This window comes from Achroia grisella, unplaced genomic scaffold (genome assembly GCF_030625045.1).
Source record: "Achroia grisella isolate CSIRO2021 unplaced genomic scaffold, CSIRO_AGI_Agris_v1 utg783, whole genome shotgun sequence".
NCBI classification, from domain to species: Eukaryota; Metazoa; Arthropoda; class Insecta; order Lepidoptera; family Pyralidae; genus Achroia; species Achroia grisella.
The window spans coordinates 597,467-618,488 of record NW_026713023.1 but is presented as its reverse complement, the minus strand read 5'-3'; the positions used below and the strand labels follow the sequence as shown (position 1 = coordinate 618,488).

The window sequence follows — 21,022 nt, the reverse complement described above, 5'->3', positions numbered from 1 at the left end:
ACGCAACGGATTTTGAAGTGGTTTCTTTTAATAGAAAAAGTGATTTAAGAGGAAGGTTTATATGTATAATACATGTACACCCGTGCGCCGGGGAGAGGGTATGAAAAATATATAGTAGCCGATTATCAGACCTCCAGAATATATAAAATTTCATAAAAATCGGTCAAGCCGTTTCGGAGGAACATGCTAGGTAACTAATATCGTGACACGAGAATTTTAAATATATAAGATTTAATACTAGCTAGGCATAATTAATTATGTATATATTTGCTCTGAATCAGAACATTTTAATACCCTTAACACGAAACATTTGTTAGGAATTCCCACTTCGATAATTTATCCTTCGTAGCCTTGAGCGACTTCCTTTTATTAAATTTGTGAATAAAATAAACCGTAATCCGTTGAGTTAAAGCACAATTTTGTTTTTATCTACCTTTAGATATAACTAATAACGGTCAGGTAAGTACTATCCAACTAAATGCAAAATGCATTTTGTTTCATGTAAATACAAGTTCGATGGTAACGTTTTTATTTTGCCGTGTAACTTTATTTATTGCTTAACGTGGTATTGTATTCGAAATACAAAATAGAATAATAGAAGAGGATTTTAAATTTTTAACGGTTTATCCGTTTAACGTTACTCTATGGCAGGTATTTTTTTCAACGAACTTCTGACCATATATTAAATAGAGCAGAATATTTACTTATTTATCTATTAACTTGGTTGCACTAGAAGAAAATTACAAAATTCTTTGGTCCTTTCATTGGTCCTTTTGCAATTCAAATTCAAATTCAAAAATCCTTTATTCATGTAGGACATTTTAGCCGCTTATGAACGTCAAATTTATATGTTATGTATAATTTATAATATTTTCCCCGCCGTCCAGTTCAGTATATAGATCCAATTGAGAATATTCATAAGACTCATTTTGGTCTGAGCTTATGCATGTAGGATTATGCCACTTTGCATCTATTTCTTTAATCTCTAAATCTACCATCCTATTTCCGATTTAGTTGAGAAGAACTGGAATGAAACCTTTTTAACATAGCATTTAGAACTGACCTGTGCAAACTTCGTCTGCATCACACTTACTTGACATCTATCTTTATATATCGCCCAATTTACATTATGTATTTTTAAATTATAGCCTGTGTTATTTCGATGTATGACCTATATTACTATAAGTCTCATCAAAATCCGTTTAGTAGTTTTTCTGTGAAAGAGTAACAAATATCCATCCGTACATGCATCTATAATATTAGTGAGAAAATATTTAAAGTTTTTTTTTTTAATTGTTGTAACTTTACATTTTTAAGTTGAAATGTGTGAATACAAACTACCACTAAGTATTCATTAGAGTCAAAATATTTTACGGTTACCATTTACCGTCATATAGGACGTTGTTGTCATTGCACTAAAAAATTTAAGAGAAGGTATTATACCTACCTACTCTCAGAATTATACCTACCTATATATACTCAATAACCGTGGCCCACCTGTATTGTGAAGTCGAATAAATTATTACCAAAGGTTGTAAAGACCAATGTTAAAAAAAGTTACACTTCTTTATGCAGGTAGCAACTGTCGTAATGACCTTGTTATATTAAACCTGATACACCGGTCTATAAGAATATGTGAATCCTTTAAGAAGGCAAATACCTGAGCAACCTTTATATAATAACTAGCTATTCTCCCCTGCTTCGCACGGGTGTACATGTATTATACATATAAACCTTCCTCTTAAGGGGAGATGTCAGATCGATTTTATTGATTAAGTAATGTATTTAAAAAATATATTAACACTAGCTGTCCTGGCAAACGTAGTTTTGCCTTAAAATAAAATAAAAAATTTTAGGGGTGGGCTACCCCTAACATTTAGGGGGATGAAAAATATATGTTGGCCGATTCTCAGAGTAGGTCTGATACGCTCACAAAATTTCATGAGAATCGGTCAAGCCGTTTCGGAGGAGTATGGGAACGAAGACTGAGACACGAGAATTTTATATATAAGATTTTGCACTTGTCCTTATGAACTATAAGTGAGCGAAATTTCATACAACTCCGTCCGCGCGGTTTTTGTAAAAAAGGGTCCAAAGTTTATGCTTCACATATTAATATATACATATGAATAACACAATTCACACAGTACCATTCAGCCCCAAGTTAAGCAGAGCTTGAGTTACTATGATTTTTAGTGTTACCAACAATCATACTCGAGAATACAAACGTTTGTGCAAAGTGACGATTCGAACTCGCGACCATCGGATAAAGCGGTATGTTGCCCATCGATCAATTAATTATTGTTTCTTATGTATATAATGTATGCATTTACAAAAAAAATATTTAAGTAGAAACATGAGTTGTTTAGTATAACGCAATCTCTGCTTAGCTTGGGACTACATGGCGCTGTGTTAATTGTCCTAGGTCATTGACACATTATATATTATATTACAAACACAAATGAAGATAAGTAACAGATATTTAATATCTTAATTGTATGCAATAAGAAGACTTATATATTTTTAAACCAACGGTTTATGACACTCGTGTCTTAATTTAAATTATGTAATAAAGTTTTACAATAGTTTAATATAGAATTAAAAGTACTAGAGAAAATATTGTGTAACGTTATTATCTTATCATTCCATATTTATGAACCCAACGCATTTTATCTAATACTAGCTACTCGCCCCGGCTACGCACGGGTGTACATGTATTATACATATAAACCTTCCCCTTGAATCACTCTATCTATTAAAAAAACCCGTTTCAAAATCCGTTGCGTAAGTTTAAAGATTCTATATTAATATAAAGTATATATAAATATATATCTATAGTAGATATAAAATCTATATTTATATTTAAAGCACTTATCAGATAAAAGAAATGGATTGACTTTTTTTTTAATGTTTTCCTTTGTCGATTTCTTGACATATCAATTAAATTAATTGTAGAAATAGTCGTAATAGCTTCCATTTTATTAATTAACGCAATAATTATTTCAAAATTTTGAGGTTAAAATGCCGCTAAAGTATGAATCGGCTCTGTTAACTTTATAGGCTCGCTATTTGACGTTTTGACTATCGGACCGCTATAGAGCATTTATGAATAACGTTTTTCACTATCAGAGGTTTATCATAGGTTTATAGAGGGTTTATAGAACTGATTGCTAATGAACAGTTATAAGAGCTTTATAGGGCGTTTATAAATAGAGATTTTTATAAAGCTTTTATAGCACTGCTATAGTGGGCTTATAAAGGCTTCTTAAGTTTTACGAATAACTTTTATGTTTTATACTATGTAATAATAATGAATATGTAGTGTTGATTACCAATATCAACAATAGATGGACATCATTTAAAACACGCTGGCTGAACACCATGTATGAGCGTGAAGCCAGGTCAGTTAGCCCATCGTGACAAGTCTAGCAGAATTAATCACGATAGGTTCTATGAGTGTACCAGACTCTGCTAGCACTGGACTCACTAGTCCACATTACTAACAATCCATTTCCCCCTTAACAGCATAGTTATTCAAAATCAGCGGACTTAAAAACATGACGAAGTAGTTTTTTTTATGGATGATAATGGAATGGTGCACCCACCTGCGCTAACGGTTTACGCTGGTGGGGCACCAGTGGAGGATGATAAGATGAGCATGAGGTCAGGTCAGTTAGATCATTGTGACAAATTCATCAGGAATTTATCACGGTGGTTTCCAGGGAGAACCGCGTGGAGGTCAACCTGACATGGTAAATTGCTAGTAATGGGGTCATGAGTCCACATTGTTAACAATCTCCTTCCCCCTGTCGAACTAGTAGTAGGTAGTATTCTGTTTAGATCTGTCAAAAAAAAATGGTTGACCTCCATGCGGTTCCCCTTGGTAACCATAATGATAAATTTCTGGTGAATATAATAATAATAATAATCTCAGAACAATTCACACAGCGCCATCTAGACCCAAGTTAAGCTAGCTAAAGCTTGGGTACTAGACAACTGATACAGATACACAGATATTGTTTTTTTCGTAAATACATACAACAAACAAATACAAACAATAATACTCATGAATACAAATGTTTGAGTGCCGTGCGAGGAATCGAACCCGCGACCATCGGATTTAAAGCGGTCTGCCAGACCGCTAGACCACCGAGGTCGTCAGATAGGCTAACTGACCTGACTCATGTTCATCTTATCATCCTCCACTGGTGCCCGCGCCACCGTAACACAGACGGATGCACCAATCCATCATCATATACATTAAAAAAAATCGCTACGCATTTGTTGGCTGTTTTATAATCTCAGGAACTATTGGTTAGAATTAAAAAAAAAATTGTGTTAAATAGTCCATTTGTCGAGAAAGGCTATATATCATTACGCTACGACCAATAGAAGCGAAGCATCAACAGCAAAACGGAGTAAATTATCGATATTTGAGGGCTTCCGTTGCGTGCACTGTGCGAACAAAGTCGCGGTTACAGCTAGTAATTATATACTATACTAGCTGAACAAAAGTAGCCTAAGTTACTCCTTATTACAACAGTTACCTGCCAATAAAAGTCCCGTCAAAATCGGTCCAGCCATTTCAGAGATTAGCCAGAACAATGAGACGGGCAGACAAGACAGATACAAATTGTAATTGTATGTACCGTACTTATATTCATATGCGCGTAGTAAAAACGATAATTTCAATATAACAAACAGACATTCCAATTTTATTTATATGTATAGATGTAGTGTACACGTACCCTAAACTTGTTGACACCGGAGATACGGTCGTTGATTATCCTGTGGTCACCACAGTTACCATCCGTGAATATTCCATATAATGAGTCACTGATGTGTTTGCAATAGACTGTGTCTAGACTCGGTTGCATGACGGGACTATTAAGCAATTTATATATTTACGGCCTATTTAGCTTACAAATAGTTATTTTAAGTCTTTAGAATGTAAAGCAGACAGTCTACCAGATGGTATGTGGAAACCGTTAACCTATAGCGAAGGGAATTGTTAGTAATGTGGATTGATTGTTAGTAAAGTAATGTGGAAGTCAACCTGACAATGCTAGCAATGGGTCTTCTCCATTGCTAGCAATATCAGGTTATCCTCCACGCGGTTCTCCCTGGAAACCATCGTGATAAATAGTGAATTGATCATGATGTGCTAACTGACCTGAGCTCATGCTCATCCTATCATCCTCAACTGCTGCCCCGCCAGTGTAAACCGTTAGCGAAGGCGGGTTAACCATACCATTAGCATCGATTAGAGAAAAAACGTCGCCTATATACCTACAAGAAAATCACAACTGACTTATGTAACCACTCATACATTCAAATCTCACTCATACATTTGTATTCATGAGTATAATTTTTTCTATTGGGTATTTTCTATGTTTATATGTATTTACAAAAAAGTATCTGTGTATTTATATCAGTTGTCAAGTGCCCATAACACAAGCTTTAGCTAGCTTAACTTAGGTCTAGATGGCGCTGTGTGAATTGTCCTGAGATTATTATTATTATTAAGTATAATTACAATAAGATGGCTTTATTGCTGTGAGCAATTTAAACATATCGAATTCGCGACTAATCCAATGTGAGGCTGTGTACTTAACCGCTATATCTGCATTCGAGTGTATTTTGTAATGTCTCTGGTATTTCTAATTAAATCCTGATAGCTGTTTCCTTTTCGTAATTGTAATAAAAACACACTTAAATGACGTCATAAACGTCATAATACTCCGGTCGCAAGTTTAAATTATATTAACAACTATCTGTTACACACGACTTTGTTCACGTGGAATTAATATAAATAAAATTTCTAAAATAAAGGTAGCCTAAGTCCTCCTAAGCCTAATTAAGCCTAACTCCTTAAAACATTAGCTATCTGCTTTTTTCGGACTACTCTAATGCTGCAACTCCAAATTCGAAGGACTTACGGAGCGACTGAAGGCCATCTCCCGCCTGACGGATATTAGATTAGCGTGATTAGCGAGAAAAACAGACAGACAGACAAAAAAAAAATCGTTTTTGATGTACACTCATATGAATATATAGAAAAGCTGTTAATTTGAAATTACAAACAGACACTTAATTCTTTTATTTGTATAGAATACGCAACTTCGTCTGCGTCATATAAGAGTAAATATATTTACATTAAATAAATTTCGTACGTATACAAAATATTATTATTTTATTTATTTATTTGTATACTTTACATAAATGATTATAGACAAAATGTTTTAAAAGCAATCCCTGCACTAAGCTCAAGACTTCTGTCGCAAGAATCAGAAAGATTTGTATTTGTAATTGCTGAGAAAACTGAGATTACTAACGTTAATATTTGTGATACGTCGTCTTAAGTACAGAATCTTTAACTTAATACAGGACCCAGTTCAACAATATTTTTCAATCGTTCAAGAAAACAAACGCACTTATTGGCACTAAACGTTTCTTTTATAATAATACTAGATATACCAGTGGAATACACTTAAGGCTTTACGTTAAAAAAAATGTCTTATTGCCAGTTCTTCTCAACTGATGTAGTTCGCTGACTGAACTGGACGGCCTGAGCCGAAGTTCGGAGATAGGACCCCTAGCGTCCTCAGACTAAAACGTATGCGTCAGGCGGTAGTTGGCCTCTAGCCGCTCCATAAGTCCTTCCGTGGGCTTGGAGTGCTATCTGAACTCGCCCTCTATCGTCCGATGAAGCTGTAAAGGCCAGCTGCGGCCAACAGCATTAAAGTGCAAAAAAAGGTAGGGACAGTGAAAAACAAAATACAAGCATAAGTAGCAAAACGTGTCCTATATGAATGGTTTGAACTTTCACTTTAAACAGTGTATACTATTAGTACATATGTTAAAGTTATTCTAAAAATCAAATCATACTCGTACGTTTACAAATATAACACATCCGTGAAACAGTATATGGTTTCAAAACTTCCTAGAAATACATGACTAAACACCCACGCAGTCCAATTTGACAAGCAAACCTTAGGGTACATCACAAACTATTAATTGAGACCATTTTATCGATATTCGATATATAAACATACCGCTATATCGATAGTTGAAGTAGATGACATGTCTATCGTAAACACACCATCGCCGGACTGAGCTGGTACAACTTTGCCGCCACGTTTTGGCATCCTGAAGCACTTCACTACTTTATAGGTGCGCACCATCATCCGATATATCACTGCACAACACTATTTAATTAAAAAAGCACACTAGAATCGATTATAATCGATAGAAATTCGTTTACGCAGTATTAACGTGCGCGCGCGATGGTTTTGCGCGAGTAAATGAGTAAGGTCATTTACTCGCACAAGATTCGATGTCGTGCCTGGCGGTAAATACTTGTTACGACCGCCATGAGTCAGCGCGGAGACAGGTAAATCTCCACGTGGTTCAGTCATGAGATATCGCAATAATCCTATTGTTATAGCACTGCATTCAAACAATGGACGCTTTTATGGCGTTTCTACTTATACCTGGTATGTGTTACCCGTGTTACCTACTTATTGTAATAACTTTTTTTTTAAATTTAGAATCTGTTTGATGTACTCTATGCTTCAGCGTTTGCGCCTGTGGTTTAAGCTCGCTTCAGCAGAGTTGAAACGGATTTGTGAAGTTATGATTTCATTAGATGTACAATTTGGATATCGTTATTGTAATATATACATTTTTATAAATATTATTAATATAAGAGAAGATAAAGGAATAACTAAGACAACCAAAATAATAGAAGAACAAAACAAAACAACAATGAAGGTAAATGTACTAACTTATTACAATCATACTGTTGGGATTGAATGCCTTTTATAATAATAATATATGTGTACTCACAATTATAACACTGGGAGGGGTAGTCAGAGGCAATATAAATCATCTGTGTGGTGAATGGATAACTTGTATTTTTGTTTCATATTAATGTTAATGAAATGGTACACCCGCCTGCGCTAACGGTTTACACTGGTGCCCCCAGTGGAGGATGATAAAATGACTTCATGTCAGGTCAGTTAGCTTACATATTGACCAGGACCTTCTCATGATGGTTTCCAGACGGCAAATGAGGGTGTAGTCCATCTTGTCATTTCACCACGATGATTTTCATATTACTTATTTCCCCCTTTCCCTGCATAACTTGTATTTTTTTTGTGTATGATAGTGGAATGGTGCACCCGCCTGCGCTAACGGTTTACGCTGGCGGGGCACCAGTGGAGGATGACAAGATGAGCATGAGGTCAGGTCAGTTAGCCCATCGTGGTAAATTCGCCATGAATTTATCACGATGGTTTCCAGGGGGAACCGCGTGGAGGTCAACCTGACAGTACATTGCTAGTAATGGGGTCATAAGTCCACATTACTAACAATCCCCTTCACCCCTTCATAACTTGTATTATTCAAGTGCAAATTGTTTTGTAATCTGTGTTTTCCAACAACAGAGATTTAGTCAGCAATTTTAATGAACAATATGTTTAGAACAGGATAATATTTAAAATATACATAGGTATTTTCACACTGTAGTCAATTCAAATTCACTTTATATAAACGTTACGAAGCTGTATTTAAAATTTAATATCTAACAAAAATATTACCTTTGTTTTATTACGATCAATATTGGAATAAGATGTGATTATTATTTTATATTGTTACAATTATCTTAATGCTTCTCAATGACTTAAAAGTGACTATGAAAGATAGAAATAAAAAGTGACCCATATCTAGTTTGTTATTCCGCATTCTTTATATATGTATATATGTAAGCAGTGAAATCGTGAAATCGTAACAAACAAACATATAAACTAACTTTTGCTATTATAATATTAACTAGAACAATTTTAGCATCACAAACAACGCGTGACGTCTAAAATAGTTGCACTTAATTGCTTTTATCAGTATCGACGGTACTCACGTTTTCCGTCCGTACGTTGGCCAGTTTATACTATATGGCTTGCGATATGGCCGCGTGACAAGCTCTAATAAAGTCTATGCCATTTAATAAGGAGAATATTGCCATTTTTTCCATGTAATTGGAATGGCAAATAAGCTCTTGTTGGATTGTTAGTAATGTGCTCGAAACCCATTGCTAGCAATGTACCATGTTGACCTCCACGCGGGTACCCTGGAAATCATAGTTGTAAATTGCGATTAGACAGAATTGCAACAACATTAGTCTGAAAAAAAATTTCCAGGAAAGTCCGTGACAGAACTAAAACATTGCGATCTTGGAGGACTGATATCATGCTTTTTAATTATAATATGCTAATGATGGCTAATGATAAATCCAGATGAATTAGTGCATCGTGGCAATTCATCAAAAATAATCCCAAGTATATCCAGGGACACATAACAAACGACTCTCTACTCTCCATGACTAACAATCTCTTCCCCCAATGATGATGTTCTAAAAGCATCCATTGGGGAATGGGGATGGTTAGTAATATGAACTAATAACCCCATTGTTAGCAATGTACCATGTTAGGTTGACTTCAAGTGATCAATTTATGGGGAATTTACCACAATGGGCTAACTGATTTGACCTCAGGCTCATCTTATCATCCTCCACTGGTGCCCAACTAGTGTAAACCGTTAGTGCAGGCCGGTGCGCCACTCCATTATCATCCATACAATTTTTTTTTTAAATACAATTTTCCACATACATATTGTCCGTGCCTTTTTTAATTTACTTTAATATTATTATATTTCTTTAATGTCCACTTTTGTACAACTCCAGAGGAGCCTCCAGCCGAGATGTTACAATTTGCCTAACAGTGGCACCGATGCAGACCTTATCCGTCTGGCCCAGAACTACCGCTGGCCGGCCAGGTGAGTTGACAACATGCAGTGTCACCTATCTTTACAAATCCATTACAAAATTACAACAGTTCCTAATATCAAAGTTTTTTAAGTACTAATATTATTTTCTGATGAATTGGCTACTACTAAATTTGATATAAAGCAGATCCTTCACTGAAGTCCCGTCAACGCGTATAATTGACGTAAGTGTGATCATCGTTTTATCATCATTCATTAAAATGTACGCCCATAATAAGCGGGAAAGCCCCGTACATGGAAATAAACCTATTGCGTTAAGTAACTGAAACTACCATATAAGGATGTATTATGTAAGTATATATAAGACATAGATATACACACATTTAAATAAAAAATTCACACATGTCAAATCAAATCAAAATATATTTATTCATGTAGGAATATTAGACTCCTGTGATATGTCAAATCTACTGTAAGATCGGAGTACTTTAAAGCTAAGGAATCACAAGAAATTCACCTCAAATTCTTAAGAAATAAGCTTGTACATGCTTACAAAAATACAGTTTCATTCATGCACATGGCAAAAATACATATGTATCATACACACTTATTACAATAGAATGCATTTTTTTACCTATTGTAATGGTATATTAGCCACTAATGTCGCTGGCCTTTAAAGCCCTAAAAACAGGACATGTTACTCAGTAGTAAATATTACGTTAACTTTGGTGATACTGTAACTTTTTCCATATAAATAAGTGCAAAAATTAAAAATAAAGAAGAGTTTTTATCGAACTAGTCTAATGCTGTTGGCCGTAGCTGGCCTTTAGAGCTTCATCGAACGATAGGGTGCGAGTGCAGATAGCACACCAAACCAAAGGAAAAACTTATTGAGTGGCTGGCCAACTCCCTGGCCAACCTAACGGATACGATTTTAGTATGAGAGTTCTACGGTTTCGAACCTCAGCTTAGGCCGTCTTAATTTCGGTCCCCGTTTGAATTGGACGTGGAATAGATAAAAGAGGTTCCATAGAATACAATAAGTATATTTTTTTATTTTAAAGCGGTTTGAAAATATCAAACCTGCATCTCAATGTATAAATACATGATCACGCAATGCAAAAAAAACGTGACCGAATCGCAACAACACATTTGCAATTCAAATAAGGTATTATGCATTATAGAGAAAGTCAGTTCGACGCTGAACTGACGAGGATAATGTATTCAATGATTCATGGGGTATCTACATCTCTATGACAGGAACAAAGAATCAATTATTTATGCATATTTTATATAGTTCTTTCGGTTTTTAATATCAATTTTCCTTTGTTACAATAGGAAACGAAAATACATAATTTTACCTTCTGTCGATAATCTTGAAGCAGGTAAGAGCTCCATCCACAAGAGCGCTGCTCTAAGTTATGAATGAATGTGGATAATCTTAACGAACTTTTTTACATATATAAAAAGTTCGTGTCACGTTTTTTGTCCGTGATGGAATCTTAAGCTACTGATGAAATTTTATATGCATATTCGGTTGATTTGGGATTAGGTTATTATCTATGTTTTATACCTCAAAGTGACCCACCCTAAAAACTGATGTTGTTTGAGGTGGGTCACTCTTTTTTTATATTTTATGATTCGTCTTTAATTTAATACCTCCATTTTTTTAAAGCAATTTTATTTATAAAGCAAACAACGTTTACCGGATCAGGTAGTATATGTAAATATAAGTGAATCCCTATTTTCTTCACGGGCATCACGCGTGAACGGCTTTACCGATTTCGCTAGTTCTTTTTCTGTTGTATTTATCATTGTCAGGAGAAGGATCTCAAGAAAGTAATAAAATAAGAAAATAGCGAAATATTATTAGAATATATTTAATCAACTAATATACAACTAAAACTAGTTCATTTCTGCTTCACAAACACCATTGGACATCATAAACTCATGTTTAAAATATTTCTACGATTCGAATTAACATAATGGGTTTTTATCTCATCGGAATTCTTTCAAAACATAATAATTTATTTCCTTGAACTTAAATCTATGATTCATAAATAAAATGAGCAAAATGATACGAATCTCGTTATTTAATTAACTCACTATTTTATTAATTGCTTTTTCTATCACAAACATTTTAGTATACTAATACATAAATGTGTATAAACATAAGTTATTTTTACTTATTTTTTTATCAGAAAGACAGACATAGAAGCTGATGACTCGTTTGATGTGGTAGTTACGTGTAATTTTATATAACTTTTTATAACAACAATGATTATATTTTACTAGGAATTTAATTATAAAATATGATTATTACTACTATTAATTAATTTACAAAATTACATTTTACTAAAGTCAAAATCATTTATATTATATACAGAACTAGCTACTCGCCCAGGTTTTGCACAGATGTACATGTATTATATTTATAAATCTTCCTCTTGAATTACTCTGTCTATTAAAAAAAACAGCTTCAAAATCTTTAGTTAAGTTTTATACTATGTAATGATGATTTGTCTTTCCTTCGATAAGTGGATAAATCTGATAGAAGGGTAAATCCAATCAGAACAGCTTGATGCTTTCTATCCTCTGATACAACTTGAGCTTCATCTTGAGAACTGCCAGGATCCAGTCAGCTGTGAGGGTGACGTAGCGTACATCGTGATCTGTGCGTTGCCCTTCGATTCTGAATGTCATCTGGTAAATAAGTACATACTACTTATGACCCGCGAAGCCGTCTGCTTTTTAAGATAATAGACAGCTCATATTGATTCTCATAATACAATGGTAAATATATACATACTACTTATATATATATATATATATATATATATATATATATATATATATATACTAGCTATGACCCTCGAATCTGTCTGCTTTTTTACGATAAAACACAGCCCATTCTCATAATACAATTTACGGTATAATACTATCCGATCGGAGGAAGGGAATTGTTAGTAATGTAAATAGATGACCCCATTGCTAGCAATGTACTACGTCAGGTTGACCTCCACGCGGTTCCCTCTGAAAAATTTGCTACGTTGTGCTAACTGACCTGACTCGTCTCCCCATCTTATCATTCTTTACAATATTATGTGGTTGTATATAATTCATTTCGTAACTGAAGGCAAAAAAGCCTGACTGACTGACTGACTGACCTGATGGTAAGTGGCAGCCGTCGTCTATACACCTTATAATAATAATAATAATCTCAGGACAATTCACACAGCGCTATCTAGACCTCAAGTTAAGTTAGCTAAAGCTTGTTTTATGGGTCTAGATAACTGATACAAATACATAGATAATTTTTTTCGTAAATACATACATAATATACATAGAAAACACCCAGACCGATACAAGCAATCATACTCATGAATACAAATGTTTGTGCCGTGCGAGGAATCGAACCCGCGACCATCGGTCGTAAAGCGGTGTGCTAGACCTCTAGACCACCGAGGTCGTCAATATTGAAAATGAATACATAGCACTATAGCACAGTACTACGGACATCACGTTATCATGTGATACCCGTGATACTACTCATGCCTCCTCTGTTGTTTCCATACGGTATCCAGTAACCATCAGATGGGCCGTATGTTTGATTGCCACCATTGTGATATAAAAATATCATTAGTTGCAGTTTTGAAGCCATTTCTTGTTCTTTTTCTCGAACTAAGTTGTAAAGTGATTGTCGATATGTCTATACATATAAATAAAATTGAAGTGCATGCATATGAATATAAATATGTACATACACCAAAATAACATTTAGACCGATTTTAATGGGACCTATCTAGAGAATCGACTACTATTTATTTTTCATACCCCTAAGTGGTAAGGGATATCCACCCCTAAATATATTTTTTTTATTTATTTGACATAATATTTTATTATTATTTAGGATTGAAAAATACATACAACCGTAGAATAGAAAAAAGAATAGAAAATCATTTATTCAAATAAACTTACATTGAAGCACTTTTGAATAGTCATAACATTTTTTTTTTAATCTACCGCTCATTCGGAATACTGTCTCATCACAAGAAGAACAAGCAAGAAACTTGTGTGTTGCTCTTTAAATCTAAATTTTCACCCTTCTAGTATTAACCCCTATTTTTTTTTTGTGGATGATAATGGAATGGTGCACCCGCCTGCGTTAACGGTTTACGCTGGCGGGGCACCAGTGGAGGATGATAAGATGAGCATGAGGTGAGGTCAGTTAGCCCATCGTGACAAATTCACCAGGAATTTAACACGATGGTTTCCAGGGGGAACCGCGTGGAGGTCGACCTGACATGGTACATTGCTAGCAATGGGGTTATCAATCCACATTACTAACAATCCCTTTCCATCCTATTAACCCCTATTTTTAATAGCGATTTTAAATTATATAGCACAACAACGTTTGCCGGGATAGCTAGTATCATATAAATACATGACATAATTGGGTTTGATTTGATTTGATGGTGTACGTGACATATGTGATGTTCTTATTAGGAAAATTCTATTATAACTGCATAATAGGTAATAAAGTATAGAACTGGCCACAGAATGATTCATAAATTACCTTAACACTTACCGATAATTGCGGCAAATAACAAATTAATTATACATTTAGTACGTCAAAATACAATACAATTATGTCCTAATTAAGTTATTAACAACTAACACCACGCCCCACCATCACACGGGTGCATAATCTATAGTACTGTACTAATAATATACATTTTTTTATTTTATGGATGATAATGGAATGGTGCACCCACCTGCGTTAATGGTTTACGCTGTCGGAGCACTAGTGCAGGATGATAAGAGTTCATCTCATCATCCAGCACTAGAGGTCAGGAATTTGTCACAATGTCACACAAATTCACCAAGATTTTATCACGATGGTTACACATGTGTACACTGACATGGTACATTGCTAGTAATGAGATCATCAGTCCCCATTAATATTATTAGGGGGGGGGGGGGGGGGGGGGGTAATAATATTAATTTTAAAGACGTAAATTTTGTATATTTGTTTGTTCGGGTAATTTATGCATTAGTAATTAGGTAAATTTTGTATAATCTTCGATTCTGCTGATTCGATTTTAAAAATTCCTTCACTGTTAGAAAGGGATTAAAAAAGCGTACCTGCGGAAAATATTTTTGTACGTATATGTCTGTCATCTAAATGCTACGTAATGCAAATAGACGGTTTTTTATGTTATTGAAAAAACCGTCTATATTTGCATTACATATATGACATCCGCGGATATTAAATACCAGGCTTCTTTTTTTTTTTTTATTGGGTTGTTTGGGCTATTGTCAGATGTGCAGCACCTGTAGCACTGCGACCTACATAGATCTATTGTGCTCGCCCTTTTCAGAGTTCGCTACCTAGACCCGTCAGGGACAAGAATTGAAGGATATTCTTAGGAGCGATCGTTTTTATCTCCTCGGGAAAGAGTGTAAACTTTCCAAAGGAGATATTTCGACCAGGCTTCTTACCTTAAATACTAAATGAGAGTTAATGAAGATTAATTGTATCACGAAGACAATAGGCTATCTTTTATCTCAAAAAAAGCAGACGAAGTCGAAGGAAACAGTATTAATACAGAATAAATAAATTACCAATGGCACTCCTTTTAGTTCCACGGGTTCTATATGTTTGTCTTCTATTCTGAAGAATACTGAAACGGTTGCTTGTGAGATCGGGTAGCTTGCTGTCGGCTGGCTGAACACGGCCTGTAAAAAGAGGCTCTATTTAAGATGATCAAAGTCTTGGCCTTTATCTTTTTGGTTCCGAATTGATGGTAACGTGAATGGAATAGTAAACAGCTGACAGATTTGACGGCAAGTGGAATAAAATTTAGCTTCACGTACTCTATGTTACTTAAACACCATATTATGTATGTACATAAGAGGCCGTAAGCTGTAATTAGATTTTTTATTTTTTGCAATAGCATATGCTGGTGGTCACTCTATTCTACTAAATTTGAAAGTTAATGACTGTGTATTATCGTAAAAATGTACATTTATTTGAAAAGATTGCGATCTGAGTTTCTCGTCAGTTCTCCTCATCTCGAAATCATTCCGAACTGACGGTAGATTTGACAAATCATGACAGTCTGTAATAGACCTACATGAATAAAGATATTTTGAATTTGAATTAGAACAAGCATTGAGTAGACCGAAAAGTACCAAATCCTTTGAATAACTAACCTCAAAATAATAAAAATTAGAGCTCTCATCCTTCGAGTCTCCCACATATTTGAGAATATACATGAAGGTGTTTGTGAGACACCATTTCTTCTCTATGGCATCTGCTATGAACTTATGGCTTGTGACCACAAGGGGACTGCGTAGACTGTGCAGAGATAGTTTCGGCTGTGATGCTAGGATGTCACGACTTTCTGTAACAAATTTAATGGTTTTATATTATCTATACAGATGTATTAATTAAGTAATTTTATTATTATAGTAATTTTATTTATAAGTATTAAAGTAATTTTATTTATATGTATAGATATACATGTAAATAAAATTGGAGTGTCTGTTTGTAATATTGAAATAACCTTTTACTACATGCATATGAATATAAATACGGTACATACACCAAAAAACCACTTTTTAATATTTTTGTCTGTCTGTCTGTCGGTCTGTTTGTTCCGGCTAATCTCTGAAATGGCTGGACCGATTTTGACGGGACTTTTTTTGGCAGGTAGCTGATGTAATAAGGAGTAACTTAGGCTACTTTTATTTAAAAAAAATCTTTTATTTTATAGAACATTACTATGTATATTACTTATATATTACGTGAATCAAAAATTTTGTACGCCTTTTTACGAAAATTGTGCGAACGGAGAAGTATGATACTTCGCACATTTTAAGTTTATATAAAGTGCAGAATGCTAATATTTTATTAATTATGATATATTACATAAATAACATTAAATCAATAAAAAAAACATTATACACCACCATGTACCACGTATGTGTCACATACACGCATATAAACTCTTGTGCCTACACTTGTAATATTTCTGTCAACACTTGGCAGGCACACTCTCATTAGTTTACCTCTCCAGATAACATAGATTTGATTTAAGTTAAGTGTAAAATCAGTCTACGTTCCGACTCCGCGTCGAATGTACGCGTTACTAATAAGCCTATTTTAAGATGTACTGTTAATAAATAGTACACTTATTTCACCTAGTCTCTACAATAAACAATAAATTATGTAGCGACACTTCATCACCTCATATATAATGCAACAGTGGTGAGGTGATAACCAGCGCGCATTCTTTTGTTTAATTTTTATTGCAGGTTTAAATATCTTTTTGTATCTTTTATTATAGTCGATTTTCGACCACTGGGCGACCATTAGTACTGTTAATTCTGCTACCATATAGTAAGCAAGTGTGAGACCACAAATATTCAGTGCGGAAACCTGACCACCACCTACTGGAACCTACTGGAAGCGTTAAGGCGACGCATCGCAAATATTGACCTCAGATACCTTAACTTTTCTCAGCAATTACAAAACATTCGGGGCTGATATTTAGGTATTTCATTTTTCAGATCTTTGACATCATATTGACAGTTCTCGTTACATGATTGATTCACTTTTGTAGCAGAGAAAAAAATCTCAAAGATTGGTCTTATAAAATATATTTTTGATTCGTATAAGAAAACGGGACTGATTTAAGACTCGAATTTTCCAATATACATTATACTAAATACGCACATAAATAGTACAATTCAGATGTATATAATAACCAATAGTTTTTATTTTAAACAAGATAAACTGTTTTTCCGCAAAAAAATCTCTTGCTCACAAGTTGTTTTGTATGAGAGTTAGTCCTTCATCTTTCTCTATTGGTGATCAAATTCCGACCGTTATACAGTCTACACAGTAATTGCGACACATGTTTCGCTTCTAAACGAGGCATCATCAGACATTGAATAGAGCTCGGATAGCTTAGGTGGCTGTCGGCAAACTTCAAAGCCAGATGTTTATGCCAATGGTCTGACAAATGACTACCCTATTTGGGAAGAGAGTCGTTAAGGCAAATATATTATTTACCAGGTAAGGATGTCTATACATACAAACTTACCTCTTGAATCACTCTATCTATTGCTGAGCGGAGACCTAGTTGGTACTCTAATTATTAATATAAAATGTAAATTAAATTTTAAAAATTATTTTCAGTGTACCAAATAAACAATTTTCTTCCTTTCTTTCTTTCTTTCTAAAAAGAGCATTAAAATCCGTTGCGTAGTTTAAAAGATCAATAGACCGCGAAAGCAAGTTCATTTTATACTATGTAAAGATTAGGTTAATTATCTAACTAGGTACTAACGGGCCAATTGTCGTAACGTTTGCCGAATTCCCAATATTTCCTTTGCCCTATTTATTACAGATACAACTATATCGATATAAATATTATATTTCACTTAATTTATTGTTCTTAAAAGACAGTCATAAGAATATATTTTTATTTTTTTATATTGAGCAAATTCATTTCAAAAAAACTAAAAGTAGAGGTTAGAATATAAATATTAAATTTCACAAAAAACAAGTCCATTTCAACTTTAATGTTAACAAAATATTCTTAAAAGACACCTGTCATAAAGTTGCCAACTTTTACTTTTTTTTTTTATTTTTATTTTTTTATATTGAGTACCATACCATACTATCTGCGTACGATAAAAAACGAAAAGTTTCTAACAAATTTCTGAAGGGACAAATTATAGATCCAATTGTTTTTTATATACATTACAGGCCCCTCATTTTCAGCAGTGAATAAATTGTCATTCAATTTTTTTACAAAAGGTATTTATAGATCCAATGATGATTCTTCTATTTTATACATATACAGTGGACCCCCGGTAGTCCGACAATCATTTTGCAGGGCAGTGTCGGACCATCGTATTATTATAGAGTGCAAGGGTGTTTTGTTTTTTACAAAAGGTATCTTGTAATCCGACAAATTACAGATCCAGTGATCATTTATATGTATTATGTATATGCAGTATATTGTCACAGTAATATTCATATATATATATTACAAGGGGGCCGGATTTATTTATATATATAGGCATTTATTTATAGAAGTGAGTGAATTTAGGCATATTTTAAGTTATGTAGTGCACTGCTGTAGTGACATCTGCTTCGATTAAGGCTAGATGTAGATAGATGTATTATGTCTATCTATGGGTATTTATTTGTATTATACTAGCTGTGCCTGCGGTTTAACCGGCATGAAATTTATAGCCTATCTATTCTTCTGATGTATAAGCTATATTACTGTGAAGTTTCATCAAAATCCGTACAGTACATTAGTATTTTCGTGAAAGAGTAACAAAAGTCCATCCATACTCACAAATTTTGTCGTTTATAATATTATATTAAGATTGAACGAGCTTACGAATTAATTTGGTTTCCTACCGGTAGTTACAACTATAGTAGAGTTACCTAATATTTTTGTGTATTGCCAATATTCAACCTTTGAAATCTAGAATTTTCTAAATTAACCACTGAGCCAAGACAATTTCGGTAATATGCTTTTTGAGAAAACTTAATTAAAGTTCAAATAAGCGAACTCGCGGTAAAAAACCAGTTGTATACTTTTGCAAATGCCATACAGGTTGAGTCATGAGATAGAAAGTAAATATGTACATACATATTACATATGTACGTTTGAAGTGCTGTGAGTCATCGAGAAGGCGCCACATAACGAATTGTAATAAGTCTTTTGAATGCCTACGTCGATACTTAGGTATAAGAGGATAAAGCGATTTTATATACAGCCTGTATTTTAAATGACATGGCTTTCAAATTATATTAACAACTAGCTGTACCCGCGACTTCGTTCGCGTGGAATTTAACTTTATTTTTCTAAATTGAAAGTAGTTTAAGTTACTCCTTCTTACATCTGCTACCTGCCGATAAAAGTCCCGTCAAAATCGGTTCAGCCATTTCAGAGATTAACCGGAATAAACAGACGGACAGACAAAAATTGTAAAAATGTTATTTTGGTGTATGTACCCTATTTATATTCATATGCATATAGTAAAAAACAGTTATTTCAATATTACAAACAGACACTCCAATTCTATTTATATGTATACATATAGCTACTCGGGACAATTCACACAGCTCCATCTAGTCCCATGTTAGACTAGTCCTTGCCACAGCTAGTGTTGTTTGCAAATGCATACATATTCATACGAAATACCCAGACCAATATAAACAATAATACTTATCAATGCAAATGGTTTTTACTGTGCGAAGAATCGAATCCGTAACCATCAGAAGCTAAACTGCTAAATAAGTGAGGTGGGCATTCTTAACATATCATTGTCCGTCCTTATGTATGCTTAAATATTTAAAAATACGCAACGGATTTTGAAGCGGTCCTTTTAATACATAGAGTGATTCAAGAGGAAGGTTTATATATATAATATATGTACAGCCGTGCGAAGCCGGGGCGAGTAGCCAGTTATGTATAAAATCAGGTAAGTATTCGATAGAAACATATGAGGTATTAGATTGCTCTGTTTACGAGTTTATAGCAAAGATAATTTAAAGTCAGTCAGTAAATGAGAAACCACTAAGCCTTCGTATCATTAAATAGTATTAAAAATATATATACTTATGTAATTTTTATCTAATACAAACGGATAGAAATGCGTCAATTTGTATAACTAATTACTCAAACGACGCAGACCAACAAAAACCTCAAGACAGATCATTACAATTAAAAAGAAGCCGTAAAACCATACCCTCAAAATACACTTCATCACGCACATATTTACGTCATTAATCGTGCACATTATAAGAGGTCATTATAAAAATTTGACAAAATATAAACTGATCAGTATTTAGTGTAGAATTATTGCCTGAAAAAAGTTTATTAATTATAATTGCTTATTTCAGAAAACAACGCAATTTCTGTTTTACACAGTTTATATTAAATCTATACATCTATATATATAAATAAAATTGGAGTGTCTGTTTGTAATATTGAAATAACCTTTTCCTACTACATGCATATGAATATAAATACGGTAGGTACGGTACATACACCAAACTAACATTTTTTACAATTTTTATGTCTGTTTGTTCCGGCTAATCTCTGAAATGGCTGGACCGATTTTGTCGGGACTTTTATCGGTAGGTAGCTGATGTAATAAGGAGTAACTTAGACTACCTTTATTTTAGAAAAATAAAGTTAAATTTCAC

The 21,022-nt window shown here is 34.0% G+C and overlaps 2 protein-coding genes across 2 annotated transcripts in view; both read right to left on the bottom strand.

Annotated features, from left to right (window-relative positions):
* Positions 1–7,289, bottom strand: part of LOC131851441 (phospholipid phosphatase 2-like) — a 97,068-nt gene extending 89,779 nt beyond the window's left edge. The window contains exon 1 of the mRNA XM_059201940.1: positions 7,056–7,289. Coding sequence (XP_059057923.1) covers positions 7,056–7,187 — 132 coding nt within the window. The 5' untranslated portion in view covers positions 7,188–7,289. The remainder of the gene's footprint in view (positions 1–7,055) is intronic.
* A 4,915-nt stretch (positions 7,290–12,204) lies between these two features.
* Positions 12,205–19,512, bottom strand: LOC131851465 (uncharacterized). The gene is made up of 5 exons (XM_059201969.1): positions 19,476–19,512; positions 18,138–18,230; positions 15,997–16,187; positions 15,406–15,519; positions 12,205–12,483 (listed from the first exon to the last, which is right to left on the bottom strand). The coding sequence occupies exons 1-5, from the start codon at positions 19,510–19,512 to the stop codon at positions 12,349–12,351; spliced, it is 570 nt and encodes a 189-aa protein (XP_059057952.1). The 3' UTR covers positions 12,205–12,348.
* Between the last annotated feature and the right edge of the window lie 1,510 nt (positions 19,513–21,022).

Bases quoted from the DNA above. Each gene is read 5' to 3' on its own strand.
- LOC131851465 (XM_059201969.1), bottom strand. From the start codon at position 19,512: ATGTGGCGCCTTCTCGATGACTCACAGCACTTCAAAC. The intron at 18,231-19,475 runs GTACATATGTAA...CAATAAATTAAG, and splicing joins TGACTCACAGCACTTCAAAC to TGAAATATAATATTTATATC. The intron at 12,484-15,405 runs GTAATTTATTTA...CTTATTTACCAG, and splicing joins AACTAAAAGGAGTGCCATTG to ATGACATTCAGAATCGAAGG.